The 19,762-nt window shown below is 36.5% G+C and overlaps 1 protein-coding gene and 1 pseudogene across 1 annotated transcript in view; one reads left to right on the forward strand and one right to left on the reverse strand.

Moving 5' to 3' along the window:
* HEPHL1 (hephaestin like 1) overlaps positions 1 to 19,762 on the reverse strand; it is a 78,524-nt gene that overhangs the window by 38,960 nt on the left and 19,802 nt on the right. Inside the window, exons 3-4 of the mRNA XM_003910553.5 lie at positions 2,544 to 2,756; positions 1,757 to 1,936 (exon numbers count right to left, since the gene is read on the reverse strand). Of these exons, the coding sequence (XP_003910602.4) occupies positions 1,757 to 1,936; positions 2,544 to 2,756 (393 nt within the window). The remainder of the gene's footprint in view (positions 1 to 1,756; positions 1,937 to 2,543; positions 2,757 to 19,762) is intronic.
* Positions 7,571 to 12,813, forward strand: LOC101006260 (annotated as a pseudogene).

Consider the following 19,762-nt stretch of genomic DNA (forward strand, 5'->3'; position numbering starts at 1 on the left):
TACAGGCATGAGCCACCATACCTGGCCCTTTTCCAGTCTTGAAGGATTGTTTGCAAACACACATCTACTTCAGCATACAGACTAGGGTTTTGTGTTTTTGTTTTTTGAGACAGGATCTTGCTCTGTCACCCAGGCTGGGGTGCAGTGGCACTTAGTTCACTGCAGCCTCAAACTCCCGGGCTAATGCAATCCTCTGACCTCAGCATCACAAGTAGCTGGGACCACAGGCATGTGCCACTATGAATTTTTTGTAGAGAACGGATCTCCCTATGTTGTCCAGGCTGGTTTTGAACTTCTGGCCTCAAGCAATCCTCCCATACGTGCTTCTCAAAGTGCTGGGATTATAGGCATGAGCCATTGTGCCTGGACAGGCTTCTTTTTATGATACATGTAATCTGTGTTTGCTTATGTAATTCATTTCATTTTGTTGGACATTTTCACTTCAAAAGAATAAATACAGAGTAACAGGAATTATTTGGGCAGGTGAGTCTTAAATAATCACAATTAGTAGTTTTCTGTAATATTTGAGATCATCACTCCCATTTTGTAAAGGTTATGAATTACAACTGGTCACAGCAATGATTTGAATTTACATCTTCATTGACTCCATCCTTCATTGTTTTCTCTGCCTCCCTGCCTTCCCCTTTCTTTCTCTCCCTTACTTCCTTTCCTCCTAAAATATTTTCCAAGAATCACTACACACAAGGTTGCCAAAATACCACTAGAAGTAAAAGAGAAGGCGTGCAATACAATGGAAATAGTCAACATACTGACAATCATGCCTTGATGTGCTTTGGAATAAAACATGGCCAAATTTATATTTATTTGCTATGGGACTTCTCTCAGGAAACTGTCAGGCACTAATTGTCACTTTGACCTTAAACAAGTCATTGATAGTCTCTTGACCTCAGTTTCTCTTCTGTAAAATGGAGATGTCAGATGATCGTCAGCTCCTTCTATTTCTCTTATGATTTTATGACTATATTGAGGATAACTTGGTTAGAACAATTCTGAGAGAGAGACAAGCAATAGAAGGAGAAGATATGTCAGTAAATAAGATGGGATATGTAGGTTGACTATTTCCTTTATGTTCACTAGAACTCCCTAAGAAAATCCTAAAATGCTACATTAAGCTACTGCTTTGCAAAACAGGCATGAGTAAGTGCCCTGTGTCAACTAATGAAGTAACTATAGAAGTTCACTATTTTGAACAAATACAGAGTCTGATGTATAGTACATGCTCAATAAATTTTGTTGATGTAAAGAATGCCTGGAAAATGTAATGAATTCATAAGTGCTTATGTAAACCCCATGTATAACTCAGTTCTTAAAATTTAGCAGTGACTCAGAAAATGGTTACTGGATAAAGCAAAATGTTGCAAAACAGAAGGTTATTATAGGATGATGATTTCATTCTCCTTTCTCCTTCCAGTCAGTCTAAGCCCACCCATGCTCTGGGCTAATCTCAGCCACCGATTCTTTTCCAATTACAATATAACATTGATCCTTCCATTTTTCCAAAGCTCTGTGGCTTTGTCCACACTGCATGCCCAATTTAGCATGTATCCACTGCTTTGTCCCCCTCAGATTGTTTCAGGTTCAAACATGTGTCATGTATTGTATCACTGTCTAACCATAGTCATCACTGAGTTATAAATCTTGCCAAACTCAGATCAACATTTCTGTGTATTTTGTATCCCTTGTGGTACCTTATAGTATAAAAGGCCTGGTATATGGGAACATGGGAAGTACTCACCATGCATTTTGTTACTCCTCTGGAAAACAGCATCTTTCTTGTTAACTGAATCAGGGTCCGTGCAGAAATGTTTGATATTTTCATCGAGGTACCAGCTTTGATTCTCATCCACAAGAGTAAACATTATAACAAACTCTCGATCCACATCATTCCGTGTCCCTGAATATCTATTCAGGATACCTATCAGGCACATTCAAAAGAGTAGGGAGAAAGAACTAAATCAAGATGAGCTTTGCTTCCTTCCAATAGTGTCAGGTAAGTGTGAAGTTTGGTGAAGACCTATACCTACAAGGATAACCCACAATATAAAATCAGCAAAAGACTTTAATGGAAATGACAGAGCCATAGAAAAGTCATAAAACAGAAATCTTCATAATCGCATACTTGGAAGCCTGGCTATCTCTAAAGGGAGTTCATTTTATTGACAAAGTATGGACATGCTAAGTCGAATAATAAGGTATAAAATAGCAAATGATTATTTAGGTGAAATAATGAAGCAAAAGGCATCCCTGGTCATTTGACTAAATTTCTCACTTTTCTATATTGTGTTATGAAATATCATTTAAAAAAATAACTATAAAGTCTAAGAATGCAGTGATGATGCTTAGACAAAAAATCTGAATTACTGCCCCCTGCTATGGTGTCAGATTAATCTTCCATGTTAGAATTTCTAAAGAAATTTGGAAGAAGAGGCATATTCTGTGTGGAGCAAAGGAGGTAGGCAAAATAAGACCTGAATCTTATTCACACTTCAACTCCCTAGTTACCTGGAAACAAAGTTCTTTACCTTCCTTGCAGACCAGCAGGGGACCAATTAGCCCAGAGCAGATGTCCTTAGGGGCGTCGATGTGCGAATGGTACACCCAGGTCAGGCAGTTGGCATCGGCTGGAGCAGGTGCATATTCTTCTCTCACCGGCCAGACGTAGGTGTAGTTTTTCCCAGGAGGAACCATGTCATCATTTTTGTTCCTTCCAGATGTTCCATCTGGGTATAGGGCTCCTTCCAAAAAAAAAAAAAAAGATAAAACATAGTTAAAACACAGAGATCACATGCTATAGTAGAGAGGGCCAGAGCTTTGGAATCAAACATAACTGAATTAAAATTCATTTGCTATGGGACTTGAGGCAAGTTACTTAAATTCTCAATGTCTCCGTTCTCTATCAGTAAAACTGAAATGTTGATATCTATCCTACGGGGATATAATAACTAAATGAGGCAATGTATACAGAGTGTTTTGAACAGAACTAGGAACTTAATAAATGTTCATAATAAGGACTCTTTCTGATGAGCCACTTTACAAATTAAACCCATATGCTACATAATTAGTTAGAGCCCTTTCATATCAACTGAAGCTTTGAATTTCCTGATTATATTTAGGTTATATTGTTAAATATAGAGTTAATATATATTAGGTGAATATAATTAGCTTATACTGTTTCATTGTCCAGTAAAGGGAAAGTTACTAGTTCCTTAAGAGAAAGGAACTTTTTACTAGTACTAGATTCTGAGAGAGTATTTTCAAGAAAATTATTATATATAAATTATTCAGTAATGTAATGAATTATGTCTTCAATGTTTTCAAGAATGGTTTCCAAAAGATGCAAAAACATTCTTTTTAAAACAGTTTCTTACATTTTCTCTCAATACGGGGTGAAAATATAATACTGAATAGTATTTTGACAAAACTATTTGTACTCAAAGTTAAATTAATGTAGTTTGCTGCTTTCTAACTTGATACTTATCTAATGTGATAGAGGAACAGGACATAGGAAAAAAACTCCAGAGAGCTGCCCCTCATCCATTAAATCCAAATGACATTTTTAAAAATTGTGTTATCTCAGCAGCATTTGATACTATTGTCAGCTCCCTCCCTCCTTGACTCATGTGGCATCACACCATATGCTTTGACCACTCTTTTTCAGTCCACTTTTCCAGTTCACTCTCTTGTATCTGCCATTTTTTTTTTTATCAGAAATCCTCAAAGTATAATGCTGGCTTCTTCCTTCCATGCCTTGTGCTTTCTCCCCAGCTGATAGTGCTCATCCCCACAGTGCCACCAATCAGCCATGCACCAGTGACCCCCATGTTTATCTCCAGCCAGGACCTCACCTCTGTACTTTACACTGATACTCAACTGTCTGTTTGACATCCCTACTTGTAAACTTCAAGAAGATTGCAAATGCAACCTTTCCCAGGGAGTATTAGCTCTCCTCTCCCAAGCTTGGTCCTCAGCCACTGCCACTACTCCCAGTAAAAGGCACTACCAATATTCAGCCACAAGCCAGAAACAAAGGAAGCATTTTTCTTCCTCCTCCTCTCTTTCCATTTCCAAAATACCACAGGGTCCTATCTCTGCTTCTTCTCAAATTCATCCATTTATTTATGTTGGTCTCCATCATCACATCCATAGCCTGAACTACCATCGTCTCTCACCTGGACTTTGTAGTAACCTCCTAGTTGGCTTCCCTTCCTCTTGCCTTTCTAATCCATTTTCCAAGCTACCACAAGAGTTGATCTTTTCAAATCTTAAATATAATTCTATTGTTCCCTGTTTAAAATCATTTCATGGCTTCCCATCAGTGTTGGGATGAAGGTCAAATGTGTTTAATGTAGATTAGAAGGTCCAGCATGGTCTGGCTCAGGCAATCCTGAACTCCCTGGACTGGGTCAGTTTTCTAAAATGCATTCACACCGAGAGAAGGGCAGTAGAGCCAGTGGTTAAGCTCACAGGCACTGAAATTAGACTGCCTGGAAAGGAATCCTACCTCCATCACTTGTTAGATACGCAGCTTGGGCAATTTCATTCTCTTCTGCGACTCTTAGCTTCTTATCTGTTAGGTGGTGATAATCATAAATTCCTACCTCTTTTTTTTTATTATTATACTTTAAGTTCTAGGGTACATGTGCACAACATGCAGGTTTGTTACATATGTATACTTGTGCCATGTTGGTATGCTGCACCCATCAACTTTTCAGCACCCATCAACTTGTCATTTACATCAGGTATAACTCCCAATGCCATCCGTCCCCCCTCCCCCCTCCCCATAATAGGCCTCGGTGTGTGATGTTCCCGTTCCAGAGTCCAAGTAATCTCACTGATCAATTCCCACCTATTAGTGAGAACATGTGGTGTTTGGTTTTCTGTTCTTGCAATAGTTTGCTGAGAATGATGGTTTCCAGCTTCATCCATGTCCCTACAAAGGACACGAACTCATCCTTTTTTTATGGCTGCATAGTATTCCATGGTGTATATGTGCCACATTTTCTTAATCCAGTCTGTCACTGATGGACATTTGGGTTGATTCCAAGTCTTTGCTATTGTGAATAGTGCTGCAATAAACATACGTGTGCATGTGTCTTTATAGCAGCATGATTTATAATCCTTTGGGTATACACCCAGTAATGGGATGGCTGGGTCATATGGTATTTCTAGTTCTAGATCCTTGAGGAATCGCCATACTGTTTTCCACAATGGTTGAACCAGTTTACAATTCCACCAACAGTGTAAAAGTGTTCCTATTTCTCCACATCCTCTCCAGCACCTGTTGTTTCCTGACTTTTTAATGATTGCCATTCTAACTGGTGTGAGATGGTATCTCATTGTGGTTTTGATTTGCATTTCTCTGATGGCCAGTGATGACGAGCATTTTTTCATGTGTCTGTTGGCTGTATGCATGTCTTCTTTTGAGAAATGTGTGTTCACATCCTTTGCCCACTTTTTGGTGGGGTTGTTTGTTTTTTTCTCATAAATTCATTTGAGTTCTTTGTAGGTTCTGGATATTAGCCCTTTGTCAGATGAGCAGATTGCAAAAATTTTCTCCCATTCTGTAGGTTTCCTGTTCACTCTGAAGGTAGTTTCTTTTACTGTGCAGAAGCTCTTTAGTTTAATTAGATCCCATTTGTCAATTCTGGCTTTTGTTGCCGTTGCTTTTGGTGTTTTAGACATGAAGTCCTTGCCCATGCCTATGTCCTGAATGGTATTACCTAGGTTTTCTTCTAGGGTTTTTATGGTTTTATGTCTAACATTTAAGTCTCTAATCCATCTTGAATTAATTTTCGTATAAGGAGTAAAGAAAGGATCAAAGTTGTTGAGACTTGTAGGATATAATATCTATAAAGTGCTTATCACAGTGCCTGATTATAGTAGCCTTTTAGTAAGCTATTTTATTTATTTATAGCATTTATGTAGGTTTTTAATTATACATGTGTATATGTATATATGTGTATATATGCACACATTATATAGATATAAAACACATATATAGTATGTATATGTGTATACATATACACACACGTATAAATATCATGTGTGTGTGTATGATTGCTTAATTAATGTCTCTATCTCATGTTAGACTGTAAGCTGCATTAAAGCAAATACCAGACTTCTTTTTGCTCATGGTTGTATCTTTAAGACCTACTCCAGTGCAAAAATATATATATATACACTCACACATATATATATATAAAATAAAATATGACTGAGTGGCATTACCTTACACTGCCTTTGTCCAAAGCTCTATGAATAAGATGCATGTCTTGGAAGATTCTTTTCTATATGGAGAGATTTATATACGGAGGGTCAGGAGTTGAGTGAGAATGGACTTGTCTTGAAGTTTCTATTGAGATCACTTATTTTGAATTGATTACATGATACAAATCAATATAAATAACAATTATTCTAGAAATTCTTATGTTCACAATTTACTTAGTGGGTCTTGTTTTTATTATTATTAGGAGTTATTGAAGGCTATTATTGAAATGAGGAGAGAGAATCCCCAAACAGAGCCTTTGTGCCACTACTGAAGTTGAAGAATATCATTGGAAATCAAAAATAAAGTATAAATATAAAGGAAGAAGTGATTTGGAGATAGGTAGCTTATTAAGTTGTTCTTAAAGTCATTTTCAAAAGAATTTATTAAGGATTTTGACCAATGGTGACATTAACAATATGAAAGTATAAAACACTATTTATTTGCTTATATATGTTCTAGGCTGTGTGAGCTTTTAAAATTCACACAATTTTTTTACCCGTCAGGTTTGAGAATTTGGAGGATTGATGGGGTCGTGGGAGAATTAAGCTCATTCATAAACAAACGGAAGAAGAGTAAAATATGCAATTTTTCAGAAGAGAGCTTGCCAATTCCTATTCAAAGAAAGTATGTACAACCAGCAATTTTATTTGTAATAATGTATTGAGAAACATACTTGAAAATGTTTTTCAAATTACATGAACTGGAAGCAACCTAAATTATCAATACTGAACTGATACATTCATATGATGGGATACTGCACAATTGTTAAATGGAAGTCTCACTATATGTACTAATATGAGAAAATCTCCAAGACAAAGTAAAAAGTGAAAAACAGAAAGTGTTCTAGCATAACCCCTTTTATATAAATGAGCAAGAATATACACATACATACATGCTAATATATGTATAGAAAAAAAGTCTGTGAAAAATTTATAGAAATTGTTTAAGATTATTGCCTTTGGAGTGAAAGACAAGTGAGCAGGGCTTTAACTTTTTTTCTTATACCTCGTTACTCTTAAGAACTTCTAACCATATTCATAGGGTACTTTCTCTTTAATTTTCTATTTTGAACTAATTTTAGTGAGTATGTAAAGAATCAGATTGTGCGCAATTTTCCCCTGCTTTATACTTTTTTATATTAAAGCAAAAACCAGTCCAGGTGCAGTGACTCACACTTGTAATATGAGTACTTTGAGATGCCAAGGTGTGAGGATTGCCTGAGGCCAGGAGTTTGAGACTAGTCTAGGCAACATAGCGAGACCCCATCTCTATAAAAATAAAACAAATAAAATAAAAAATAAAATTTAAAAACCAAAAAAATTTATTTTTAAATAATTCCTAATACTTAAGCATATTTCAGATGTAGGTCAAGAAAGCACTAGTTCATTTTATCATTAAATGAAGGAATGTGTATAAGACCTCTGGCATAGGCATTAGCATAAAATAGCTTCTCAATTAATGTTAACCCCACCCGCTCAACCCACTTCTAAGTTCCATTCTCTACCCCTCCCTTGGATGATATCTTGGAAGCAACAGCTGTATATTTACTCTTCTTCACAACCCAGCATTGTGTCTGGCTCACAGCAAACACTAAGCTGAATTAAGCAGAGACTTTAAGACTTTCAAGCTTATAGCTATGGCAAAGATAAAACCTCATTAAAGGAGAGCAAAGAAGTCAGCACATTCTCTTCCCAAAAAAGCAACTATAATGTTAGACAAAATTGATTTAAAAAATAACAAACCATTCTGGTATCTAGAAATTGAATAAAAACATTTAGCAATGTTTATGCTTGAAACTGCTGAACAGCAGCTAAGAAGAGTAGGATTCTACAGCATTGTTTTTCTAACCACTCACAGATCCACTAGCAGAGAACATAAGATTTATTGGCTCAAGATGCTTAGGCACAACTGCTTCCAATCATTTGCTGACCAGTGAGCTAAGCAGACATAGGAATGACCTCTCAGAAGCCAGACTTAAAAATAAAAATAAATAATAAAAAAAGCAGAAATCTCAGTGGCCACACACCATGGGAAAGATAATCCACAGATTTAGCCCACAGTTTACTAAACAAAGAAGCAAGCAAACAACAACAAATAACCTAGAGTTGATAAAGGAATGAAAATCCAGAGTTGCTACATTACATTCTTTAAAAAAATCCAGTTTTCAAGAACAACAAAAATATGAAAAACACAAAGAAACAGGCAAGTGTGATTAATAGTCAGAGAAAAAAAGGCAGCCAGTGGAAACTATCTCTCTTTATGTCCTTAGAAGTTGAATTTAGCAGAGAAAGACTTCAAAGCAGCTATAATAATACATTCAAACAACTAAAAGGAATCATGTGTAAAGGTTTAAAGAAAAGTGGGACAAACGACTCAACAAATAGAGAATCTTAATAAGCAAATAGAAATAGTAAAAAGAATCAAATTGGAATTTTGGCATTGAAAAGCACAATACATTAAATAAAATACTCACTAGAGGAGCTCAACAATAGATTCAAGAAGGCAAAAGAAAGTATCAGTGACCTTGAAGATAGATCAATAGAAATTATCCTATCTGAAAAAGAGAGGGGGGGGGAATAGAAGAAAATGGATAGAACCTCAGAGACCAGTGGGACAATGTATTTACTAGCATGTGTATAACAGTTGTCTTCAGAAAGAGGGGAAAACAACAAAAAAAAAGTATAGGATAAATATTCGAAGAAATAATGGCCAAAAATTTCCCAAATGTGATGAAAAACATTAACCTACACATCAAAGAAGCCTAATGAGCCAAAATTTGATAAATACAAAGAGTTCCACAAATAGATACATCATTGTTAAACTGTGAAAAGTGTAAAGGAAGCCAAAAAGGTAATATTGAAACCAGATAGAGAAAAATGACCCATCACATACAAGGGAGCATCAGCATGATTAATGGTTGACTTCTCAACTGAATATTCGAAACCAGAAGACAATGAGATGATATACCCAAAGTGCCAGAGAGGAAATGTTAGCCAAGAATGCTATATCCAGCAAAACTATCCCTCAAAACTAAAGGCAAGACATTCTAGATAAATGAAGACTGAATGAGTTTGTTACTAACAGAACTGCCTTACAAGGAATACTAAAGGACGATCAACCTTCATAATAAATGGAAATGTCACCAAAGAGTAACTTGAAATCACAGGAAGAAATGAAAAGCACCAGAAATGGGAAATATATGACTTCATATAAGAGGTTCTATAAATATATTTTCCTTTATTTTCTTTATTTTTTAAAAGTCATAAAGTAATATAAAGCGCCAAGTATATAACAATGTATTGCTGGGTTTATTTAGAGAAGGGCATTATAGATAGATAGATATATAGATATATAGATAGATAGATAGATAGATATCAATAATAGCACAAAAGAGGGGGAGAGAATGGAACTTTATGGAGCCAAGCTTCTATATTTTGCCAGAATTTAGTTGGTAAAAGTGATAAACTAGGGTGCATATTACAATCCCAAGGCAAACCAATAAGAAAATGACTCAATGATATATAGGCTAAAAAATAAACAGAAATTAAAATACTATTCTAAGAAATATTTGTTCAACACAAAAGAAGGCAGTAAAAGAGGACCAGAGGAACAAAAAAGACATAAGACATATAGAAAATAATTAGCAAAATGACAAATATAAATCAAACTAATAAATAATTACATTAAGTGTGAAAGGTCTAACACCATAATCAAAATGCAGAGATTGTCACACTGGGGGAAAAAAAGCAAGATTCAACTATATGCTGTTTGTATTGTGTCTTACATTCAAAGACACAAATAGGTTGAAAGTAAAATAATTGAAATAGCAAAAGTAAGAGGCTATATCAATAACAGACAAAATAGATTTTAAGACAAGAAATATTATTAGAGACAAAGATATTTTGTTGCGATAAAAGGGTCAATATATCAGGAAAATGTAACTGTTATAAATGTATTCATATCTAACAAAAATGCATCAAAATACATGAAGGAAAAACTGACTTAATTTAAAGAACAGGGAATAGAAGCTGGCTATAAAAGAGTCCAGCAGAAGGAAACATGGCTGCCAAAGTATTAGAGTCCTTTGGCAAGTTTAGCCTGGCCTTAGCTGTTACAGGAGGCATGGTGAGCTCTGCCTTATATTATGTGGATACTGAGCACAGAGCTAAATCTTTGGCAGATTCCATGGAGTACAGGACATTGCAGTAGGGAAAGGAACTCACTTTCTCATCCTATTGGTACAGAAACCAATTATCGTTGACTGCTACTCTTGCTCACATAACACACCAGTCATCACTGGTAGTGAAGATTTACAGAACGTCAAGATTACAGTGCACATTGTCTTCCAGCCTGTCACTAGCCACCTTCCTCACATCTTCACCAGCATTGGAGAGGACTATGATGAGCGTGTGCTGCTGTACAACACTAAGAGATCCTCATGTTACTGATTACTTACTTTGATACTGGAGATCACCCAGAGAGAGCTGGTCTCCAGGCAGGTTAACAACGACCTTATGGAGCAAGCAGCCACCTTTAAGCTCATCCTGGATGATGTGAAAAGATCCTCATGTTACTGATGGCTTACTTTGATGCTGGAGAACTGATCACCCAGAGAGAACTGGTCTCCAAGGCAGGTCAGCAACGACCTTACAGACTAAGCAACCACCTTTGGGTTCATCTTGGATGATGTATCCTTAACACATCTGACCTTTGGGAAGGAGTTCACAGAAGTGGTAGGAGTGAAACTGGTGGCTCAGCAGGAATCAGAGAGGGCCAAATTCATGGTGGAAAAGTCTGAGCAGCAAAAAAAGGTGGTCATCATCTCTGCCAAGGGAGTCTCCAAGGCAGCTGAGCTGAGTGCCAACTCACTGGCCACCACAGGTGATGGCCAGATTGAGCTGCACAAGCCGGAAGCTGCAGATGACATTGCATACCAGTTCTCACGCTCTCATAACATCATCTACCTTCTAGCAGGGCAGTCTGTGCCCCTCCAGCTGCCCCAGTGAGGACCCACCCTGCCTCTACCTCCTCAGGCCAACTGGGCCACAGCCCCAGTGATTCTTAACACTGTCTTCCTTCTGCTCCTACCTGAGAAATCACTGTGAAATTTCATGATTGGCTTAAAGTGAATAAAATAAAAGTAAAATCACTTCAGATGTCTAATTATCAAATGAAGCTCTTTCACTCTTCTCACATTATCACATTCATTTACTTTTTTATCCACACCTGCTACGAAAAATTCCCGAGTGCCTAGGCAGACTGGCTTTAGGTCCCAATTTGAGGTCTACTGTAGCTCCAGCCTAGGTACTGCAATTGGCAGAACTAAGGTAGGGCAATGTGTGTGATGGACTGGGGAGAACAGTTGTCAGCCTGAGTTCACAGGTAGCCTCCATCCTGTCATTGATTGAATATTTGAGGGTAAGGCACATGCTGAATTGAAAAGGCAGGCCTCAATTTTCCCAGCAGTTCCTGCACAGATGCAGCTGAAGAGAGGTGCTGGAGAGGGTCAGAGAGAAAGTGGTCTGTCTCTTACTATAAGGCCAATTCTCTTTAACTGTGGGACCAGTGGAAACAAGTGTGAACTAACTGAGTGCAGATTGAAGAATCTGCTTCTGTTGAAATGGATTGGCCTGATTCTTGCCCCCCAGGGTCCTAATACTTGGATGGACTTAGACAGTGCAAGTGGAGCCCTAGACTGAGATCTGAGTCCTGTTGAAGACTTCTTTCTACCCTCAACTTTGGTCCCTCTCAAATATCCAGTGGAATTCCAATTTGAAGTATTGAATCCTTCTGCGGCTAAACATGCCTGCCGAAGATGTGTACATCCTGTGTTCCTGGCGTCCTTATTCAGAGACTGCTCTTCTCCAGGGCTCTGTGCCTGAACTTTGAAAACAGATCTGTATAAACTGCTGTTAATAAGAGACACTCAGACTTCCCCCCCCCCCAAAAAAGGACAAATAGACAACTCAACAATAATTGTTGAAGATTTCAATATTCAACTCTCAATAACTAATAGAACACCTAACCAGAAAATCAGCAAGGTATAGGAGACTTGAACAATACTATGAACCAATTATACCTAAATGATGTCTCTGGAACATTGTACCCAATGACTGTAGAATATACCTTCATTACAGAGCACATGGATGGTTCTCCAGAGTACAGCATATACTAGGCATAAAATAAGTTTCAATACATTGAAAAGGATTACTATCACACAAAGCGTATTTTTCAATCACAAGGGAATTAAATTAAATATTGAGAGAAAGAAATCTTTGAAATCATCTAAATATTTGGAAATAAAATGATACACTTCTAAGTAACCCATAGGTCAAAGAACAAATCACAAGGGAAATTGTAAAATACTTTGAACTGAATTAAAATGAAGACAAAAATATCAAAATGTATGGGATACAGGTAAAGCCATGCTTAAAAAGTAAATTTAGATTTTAAATCATCTATCTCAGAAATTTAAAAACCTCTCAAATCAATAACCTAAGCTTTCATCTTAAGAAACTAGAAAAGGAAGAGAAAAACAAATCCAAAGCAAGCAGAAAGAAGAAATAAAGATTGGAACAGAAATCAATGAAAAAGAAAACAGAAAAAAAAAAAATAGATGAAACCAAAAGTTGGTACTTAGAAAAGATCAACAAAATTGAGACAACTTTATTTAGACTGGCCAAGAGAGAAAGAGAACACTAATTGCCAAAGTCAGGAATGAAAGAGGCGATATCACTGACCATACAGAATTTAAAAGTATCATAAGGAAATATAGGCAACTTTCTGCCAAAATATTAGACAACTGAGATGAAACACACAAATTTCTAGAAAGACACAAGTTACCAAAACTGACTAAAATATAAAAATAAAAAATTGGAATATACGTATAACAAGAAATTGAATTAGTAACTAAAAATCCTCCCTGAAAGTAAATTCAGGTTTAGATGGTTTTATATAAAAATTCTATCAAATACTAAGAAAAATCCATGCCAATACTTTACAAAATCTTTCAGAAAATAGAAGAGTGGAGACTTTCCAATTCATTCTATGAGGCAAGTATTGCCTTGACAACAAAATCAGATACAGACATCGCAAGAAAACTACAGACCAATATCCCTCATGACTTAGACACAAAAATTCTTAACAAAATATTAGCAAATCACATTCATCAGCATATAAAAAGCATTGTATGCCATGGCCAAATGGGATTGATCTCACGATTGCCAGGTTGGCTTAACATCCAAAAATTAGTTAATGTAATAATATATCAATATATCTCAATAGATATAGAAAAGCCACATGACCATCTCAACAGATATAGAAAAGTATTAAACAAAATCCAGTACTTACTTAGTGAAAAACTCTCAACAAACTAGGAATAGAAAAGAATTTCCTCCAGTCCTAGTTAGAGCAATCAGATAAGAGGAAGAAATAAGGACATCCAGATTGGCCAGGAAAAAGTCAAATTATCCTTATTTGAAGATGATATAATCTTATATTTGGAAAAACCTAAAGACTTCACCAAAAACTACTATAACTTACAAATTTAGTTAAGTTACAGGATACAAAATCAACATACAAAATCAGTAGCATTTCAATATGACAACAGTGAATAATCTGAAAAAGAAATCAAGAAAGTAATTCCATTTACAGTAGCTACAAATAAAGTTAAATACCTAGAAATTAACTAAGGCAGTGAAGGAGCTCTATAATGAAAACTATAAAACACTGATGAAAGAAATTGAAGAGGACAAAAAAATGGAAAAACATTTCATGTTCATGGATTGGAAGAATCGATATTGTTAAAATGTTCATACTGTCCAAATCAATCCCTATCAAAATACCAAGGACAGTCAACACAGAAATTGAAAAAACATTCCTAAAATTTATATGGAACCACAAAAAAACTAGAATAGCCAAAGCCATCCTAAGCAAAAAGGACAAAACTGGAGGAATCACATTACCTGACTTCAAATTATACTACAGAGCTATAGTAACCCAAATGGCATGGTACTGGCATAAAAACAGACACATAGACAAACGGAACAGAATAGAGAACCTGGAAATAAATCCATACATCTACAGTGAACTCATTTTTAACAAAGGTGCCAAGAACATACATTGGGGAAAAGACAATCTCTTTAATAAATGGTACTGGGAAAACTGGATATCCATATGCAGAAGAATAAAACTAGACTCCTATCTCTCATCACAAACAAAAATCGAATAAAATCAAAATGGATTAAAACTTTAAGGCCTTAAACTATAAAACTACAACAAGAAAATATTGGGGAAACTCTCCAGGACATTAGTCTTGGCAAAGATTTCTTGAGTAATACCCCATAAGCACAGGCAACCAAGGCAAAAGTGGACAAATGGGATCACATTACGTTAAAACGCTTCTACACAGCAAAGGAAACAATCAACAAAGTGAAGAGACAATCCATAAAATGGGAGAAAATATTTGCAAACTATCTATCTGGGATTAATAACCAGAATATATAAGGAACTCTATAGGAAAAAAATCTAATTACCAGGTTTTAAAATGGGCAAAAGATCTGAATAGCTATTTCTCAAAAGAAGACATACAAATGGTAAACAGGTGTATGAAAAAGTGCCCAACATTATTGGTCATCAGAGAAATGTAAATCAAAACTACAATGAGATATTCTCCTAACCCAGTTAAAATGACTTTTATTCGAAAGACAGGCAATAAAAAATTCTAGTGAGGATGTGGAGAAAAGGGAATCCTTGTACATTGTTGGTGGGAATGTAAATTAGTACAACCACTATGGAGACCAGTTTGAAATTTCCTCAAACAACTAAAAATAGAGCTATCATACAATCCAGCAATCCCACTGGTATGGGTACTTACCCCATTTTAATGTAGCCCCCAAAAAGGAAATCAGATATCTGCACTTCCATGTTTATTGCAGCACTATTCACAGCAGCCAAGATTTGGAAGCCAACTGTGTCTATCAGCAGACGAATGGATAAAGAAGATGTGGTACATATACACAATGGAGTACTATTCAGTCACAAGAAAAAATGAGATCCTGTCATTTGCAACAATGTGGATGGAACTGGAGGTCATTATGTTAAGTGAAATAAGCTAGGCACAGAAAGACAAACTTCACATGTTCTCACTTATTTGTGGGAACTAAAAATTAGAACAATTGAACTAATAGAGAATAGAAGGATGGATACCAGAGGCCAGGAAGGGTAGTGGAAAGGTAGGAGGAAGTGGGGATGGTTAATGAATATAAAAAAACAGAAAGAATTAATAAGACCTATTATTTGCTAGCACAACAGGGTGACAATAGTCAAAAATAATTTAATTGTACATTTTAGAATAACGAGAGTATAATTGGATTGTCTGAAACACAAAGGATAAATGCTTGAGGTGATGGATACTCCATGTACTGTGATGTTATTATTATGCATTGCATGCTTGTATCAAATATCTCATGCAACCCATAAATATAAACATCTACTATGTTCCCACAAAAATTCAAAATTTAAAAAAAAGAAAGAAACTTTCTTTCTGATAAAAAGCTATCTGGAAAAAATGCACAGCTAGCCTCATGCTTATGGAGGAAGACAAAATGCTTTCTTCCTAAGATTGGGAAAAAGGTAAGAATGTCTGGTCTCACTACTAATATTAAATATTTTCCTAAAGGTTATAGCCATGTAATAAGTCAAAAGAAAAAAAATTAAAGGTATACAGATTGGTAAGGAAGAATTAAAACTCTCTTCATTCACAATGGTGTAAGTCCATATGTAGAAAATTCCAGCAAATCTACTAAACATCTACTAAGAAACAAGTTTAGCAAGGAAGTAGAATATAACTTCAACATACAAAAATTGATTCTATTTCTACACACTAACACCAAACAATCCGAAAATGAAATTAAGAAAACTATTCCATTCATAATATCAACAGAAAAAATAAAATACTTTGGAATAAATTTAACAAAAGAAATGCAAATCTTGTAAACTAAAAACTAAAACATTATTGAGAGAAATTAAAGACCTAAATCCCATATTCATGGATTGGAAGACTCAATATTGGCAAGATGACCATTTGTTTTTTAAATGCAGATGGAATTTTCCTACAATTTATCAACCAAATTAATGCAAAGCAACTGCTACCAAAATCCTAGCTGATTTTTTTTTGGTAAAAATTAATAAGCTGATCAAATATATATATGGAGGCCAAGAACCTAAATAGCCAAAAAGCCTTGAAAAGAATAACAAAGTTGAAGGATTTATGCGACTCCATTTCAAAACTAACTAGAAGTTCACAGTAATCAAGACATTGTGGCAATGGTCCAAGGATAAGTATATAGATCAATGGAGCAGAATTAAGAGCACTGAAATTAACTCCTTATACTTATGGTCATTGATTTTTTTTTTTTACTACAGCCTATGATTCATTCATCTTTTATCCTCAGGACCCGGAATCAGTGTCTGGCACCTGGTGGGTGCTCAATGAAAGGTTTATCAATGAATACAGACCTTTTGAAAAACTATATATGGTGGTGAGGAGAAGCAAATCAAGGGTCCCTCATGCCCATAACTAAAGACATGGCCATTGCTCTAAACTTTCACAAGAATCCCTCTGGTAGACCCAGGAAGGTTGAAAATCAAGACTTCCCAGTGGCCTGCTGAGATTTGCACACAGGATGGGCAGTGCTGCTTAACTACCTGCATAGGCAAAGGCACAGTGTGGAACAGTGGAGAGAGCCCTAGAATGGGAGATAGAATAGTAATGAATAGCCTGTGTCCATCCCAAAAAATTCAGCTCCTAATCAACTGTAAGATTTTGGTCCAAGCACATTTCCTCTGAGTATTGATGATCTTGGGCTAGATCTGGGAAGCACACAAAAAGTGTTTAGAGAGCACTTACCACATGCCAAGCACTAGGCCAGGTACTGGGAAGCAATGCCCAGCAAGATCCGAGATGGTCCCTGCTCCTGGGAACCCTACAATCTAATTTAGAGACAGACACACACAAGGAAGCAAACAGAAAAGGTCCCCTTTACCGTACCAGTTCTTAAAAACTGATATGTGATATGTGTATACATGTATGGGGTACATGTGATATTCTGTTATATGCATAGAAGGTGAAATGACCAAGTCAGGGTATTTAGGGTATCCATCACCTTGAGTATTTGTCATTTCTTTGTGTTCGGAACATCTCAAGTCCTCGCTTCTAGCTATTTTGAAATATACAATACATTGTTGTTAACTATAGTCACCCTATGGCGCTATTGAACATTAGAACTTACTCCTTCTATCTAACAATATGTTTGTACCCATTAGCCAACCTCTCTTCATCCCCCTACCACACACACCCTTCCCAACCTGCTGTTATCTATCACTCTACTCTCTATCTTCATGAAATCCACTTTTTTTTAGCTTTCATATATGAGTGAGAACATGCTATATTTGTCTTTCTGTGCCTAGCTTATTTCACTTAACATGATGACCTCCAGTTCCATACATGTTGCTGCAAATGACATGATTTCATGCTTTTTATGGCCAAATAGTGTTCTGTTGTGTGTATATACCACATTTTCTTTATCTGTTCATCCACTGATGGACACTTAGTTTGATTCCATATCTTTGCCATTGCGAATAGTGCTGCAATAAACATGGGGGTGCAGATACCCTTTTGATAAACTGATTTCTTTTCCTTTGCATAAATACCCAGTAGTGGGACTGCTGGGTCATATGGTAGTTCTATTTTTCATTTTTTGAAGAATCTCCATACTGTTTTCCATAGTGGCTGTACTAATTTACATTCCCACCAACAGTGTATAAGTGTTCTCTTTTCTTGGTGTCTTTGCCAGTATCTGGTTGTTTGTGTTTTGTGTTTTGGGGTAGGGCATTTTATTGTCTTTTTGATCATAGCCATTTTGGCTGGGGTAAGATGAGATCTCATTGTAGTTCTGATTTGCATTTCCCCAATGATTAGTGATGTTGAGCATTTTTTAAATATACCTGTTGGCCATTTGTATGTCTACTATACCAGTATTAATGGGGTTTGCTTTTATTTTGGTTTTGTTTTGTTTTTTGTTTTTTGTATTTTTTGAGATGGAGTCTTGTTCTGTTGCCCGGGCTGGAGTGCAATGGCATGATCTCAGCTCACTGCAACCTCCATCTCCCAGGTTCAAGTGACTCTCCTGCCTCAGCCTCCCAAATAGCTGGGGTTACAGGCATGTGCCACGACTCCTGGCTAATTTTTTGTATTTTTAGTAGAGACTAGGTTTCGCCTGTTGGCCAGGCTGGCCTCAAATGCCTGACCTCAGGTGATCCACCCACCTTGGCCTCCCAAAGTGCTGGGATTACAGGCATGAGCCACCATGCCTGGCCAGTATTAAGTGTTATGAGATAAACCAACATACTTCTGAAATGAGAGAGTCCTGCAGACAGGATAGAAAGAAGGTTTCCTGGGTAAGCAACATTTGAAATGTTCTTAATTTAAGGACCTATGAATGTTTTCAGGGACCCTGAGAATCTCTTTAAAGCGGGTTCAAAATTTTATCCACAGGCTGGGCACAGTGGCTCATGACTGTTATCTCTGCACTTTGAGAGACCAAGGCAGGAGGTTTGCTTGAGGCCAGGAATTTGAGACCAGCCTGGACAACATAGCAAGATCTCATCTCTACGAAAAAAATTTGAAAAATTAGCCGGGTGTATTGGCAGGTGCCTGTGGTCCCAACTACTTGGGAGGCCGAGGCAGGAGGATCACTTGAGCCCAGGAGTTCAAGGCTGCAATGAACCATGATTGCACTACTGCACCCCAGTCTGAGTGACAGCAAGACCCCATCTCAAAAAGAAAATTGTGCACATACATATTTTTCTGGTGCAAGGGCTCATGGCTCTCACAGATGGTCAGAAAGATCTGTGGTGCACCAATGTTTATAGCAGTATTATTCACAATAGCCATGATGTGGAAACAACCAAAGCATCCATCAATAGATGAATGGATAAACAAAGTGTGGTATATACGTGCAATTGAATATTACTCAGCCTTAAAAGGAATTACATTGTGATGCATACTACAGTATAACTAAGCCTTGAAAATATTATGCTAAGTGAAATAAGCCAGACACAAAAGAACAAATATTGTATGATTCCAACTATATGAGGTACCTAGAATAAGCAAATTCATAGACATAGAAATTAGAATAGAAGTTGCCAGTGGGGCAACAAAAGGAAGGAATGGAGAGGTACTGATTAATGGCTATATAGTTTCAATTTGGGATGATGAAAATGTTGTGGAAATAGATCATGGTGATGATTGTACAACCTTGTGGATGTAATTAATGCCACTGAATTGAACACTTGAAAATGGTTAAAATGGTAAATTTTATGTTCATATGTTTTACCACAATTTTTTTGAAAAAAGAATTTGTGGCCCTATAAAGCTTTAGAATCACTGGCCTAAATGATTTTTCAGGACAC

This window comes from Papio anubis, chromosome 12, assembly GCF_008728515.1.
Source record: "Papio anubis isolate 15944 chromosome 12, Panubis1.0, whole genome shotgun sequence".
Classification (NCBI taxonomy): domain Eukaryota; kingdom Metazoa; phylum Chordata; class Mammalia; order Primates; family Cercopithecidae; genus Papio; species Papio anubis.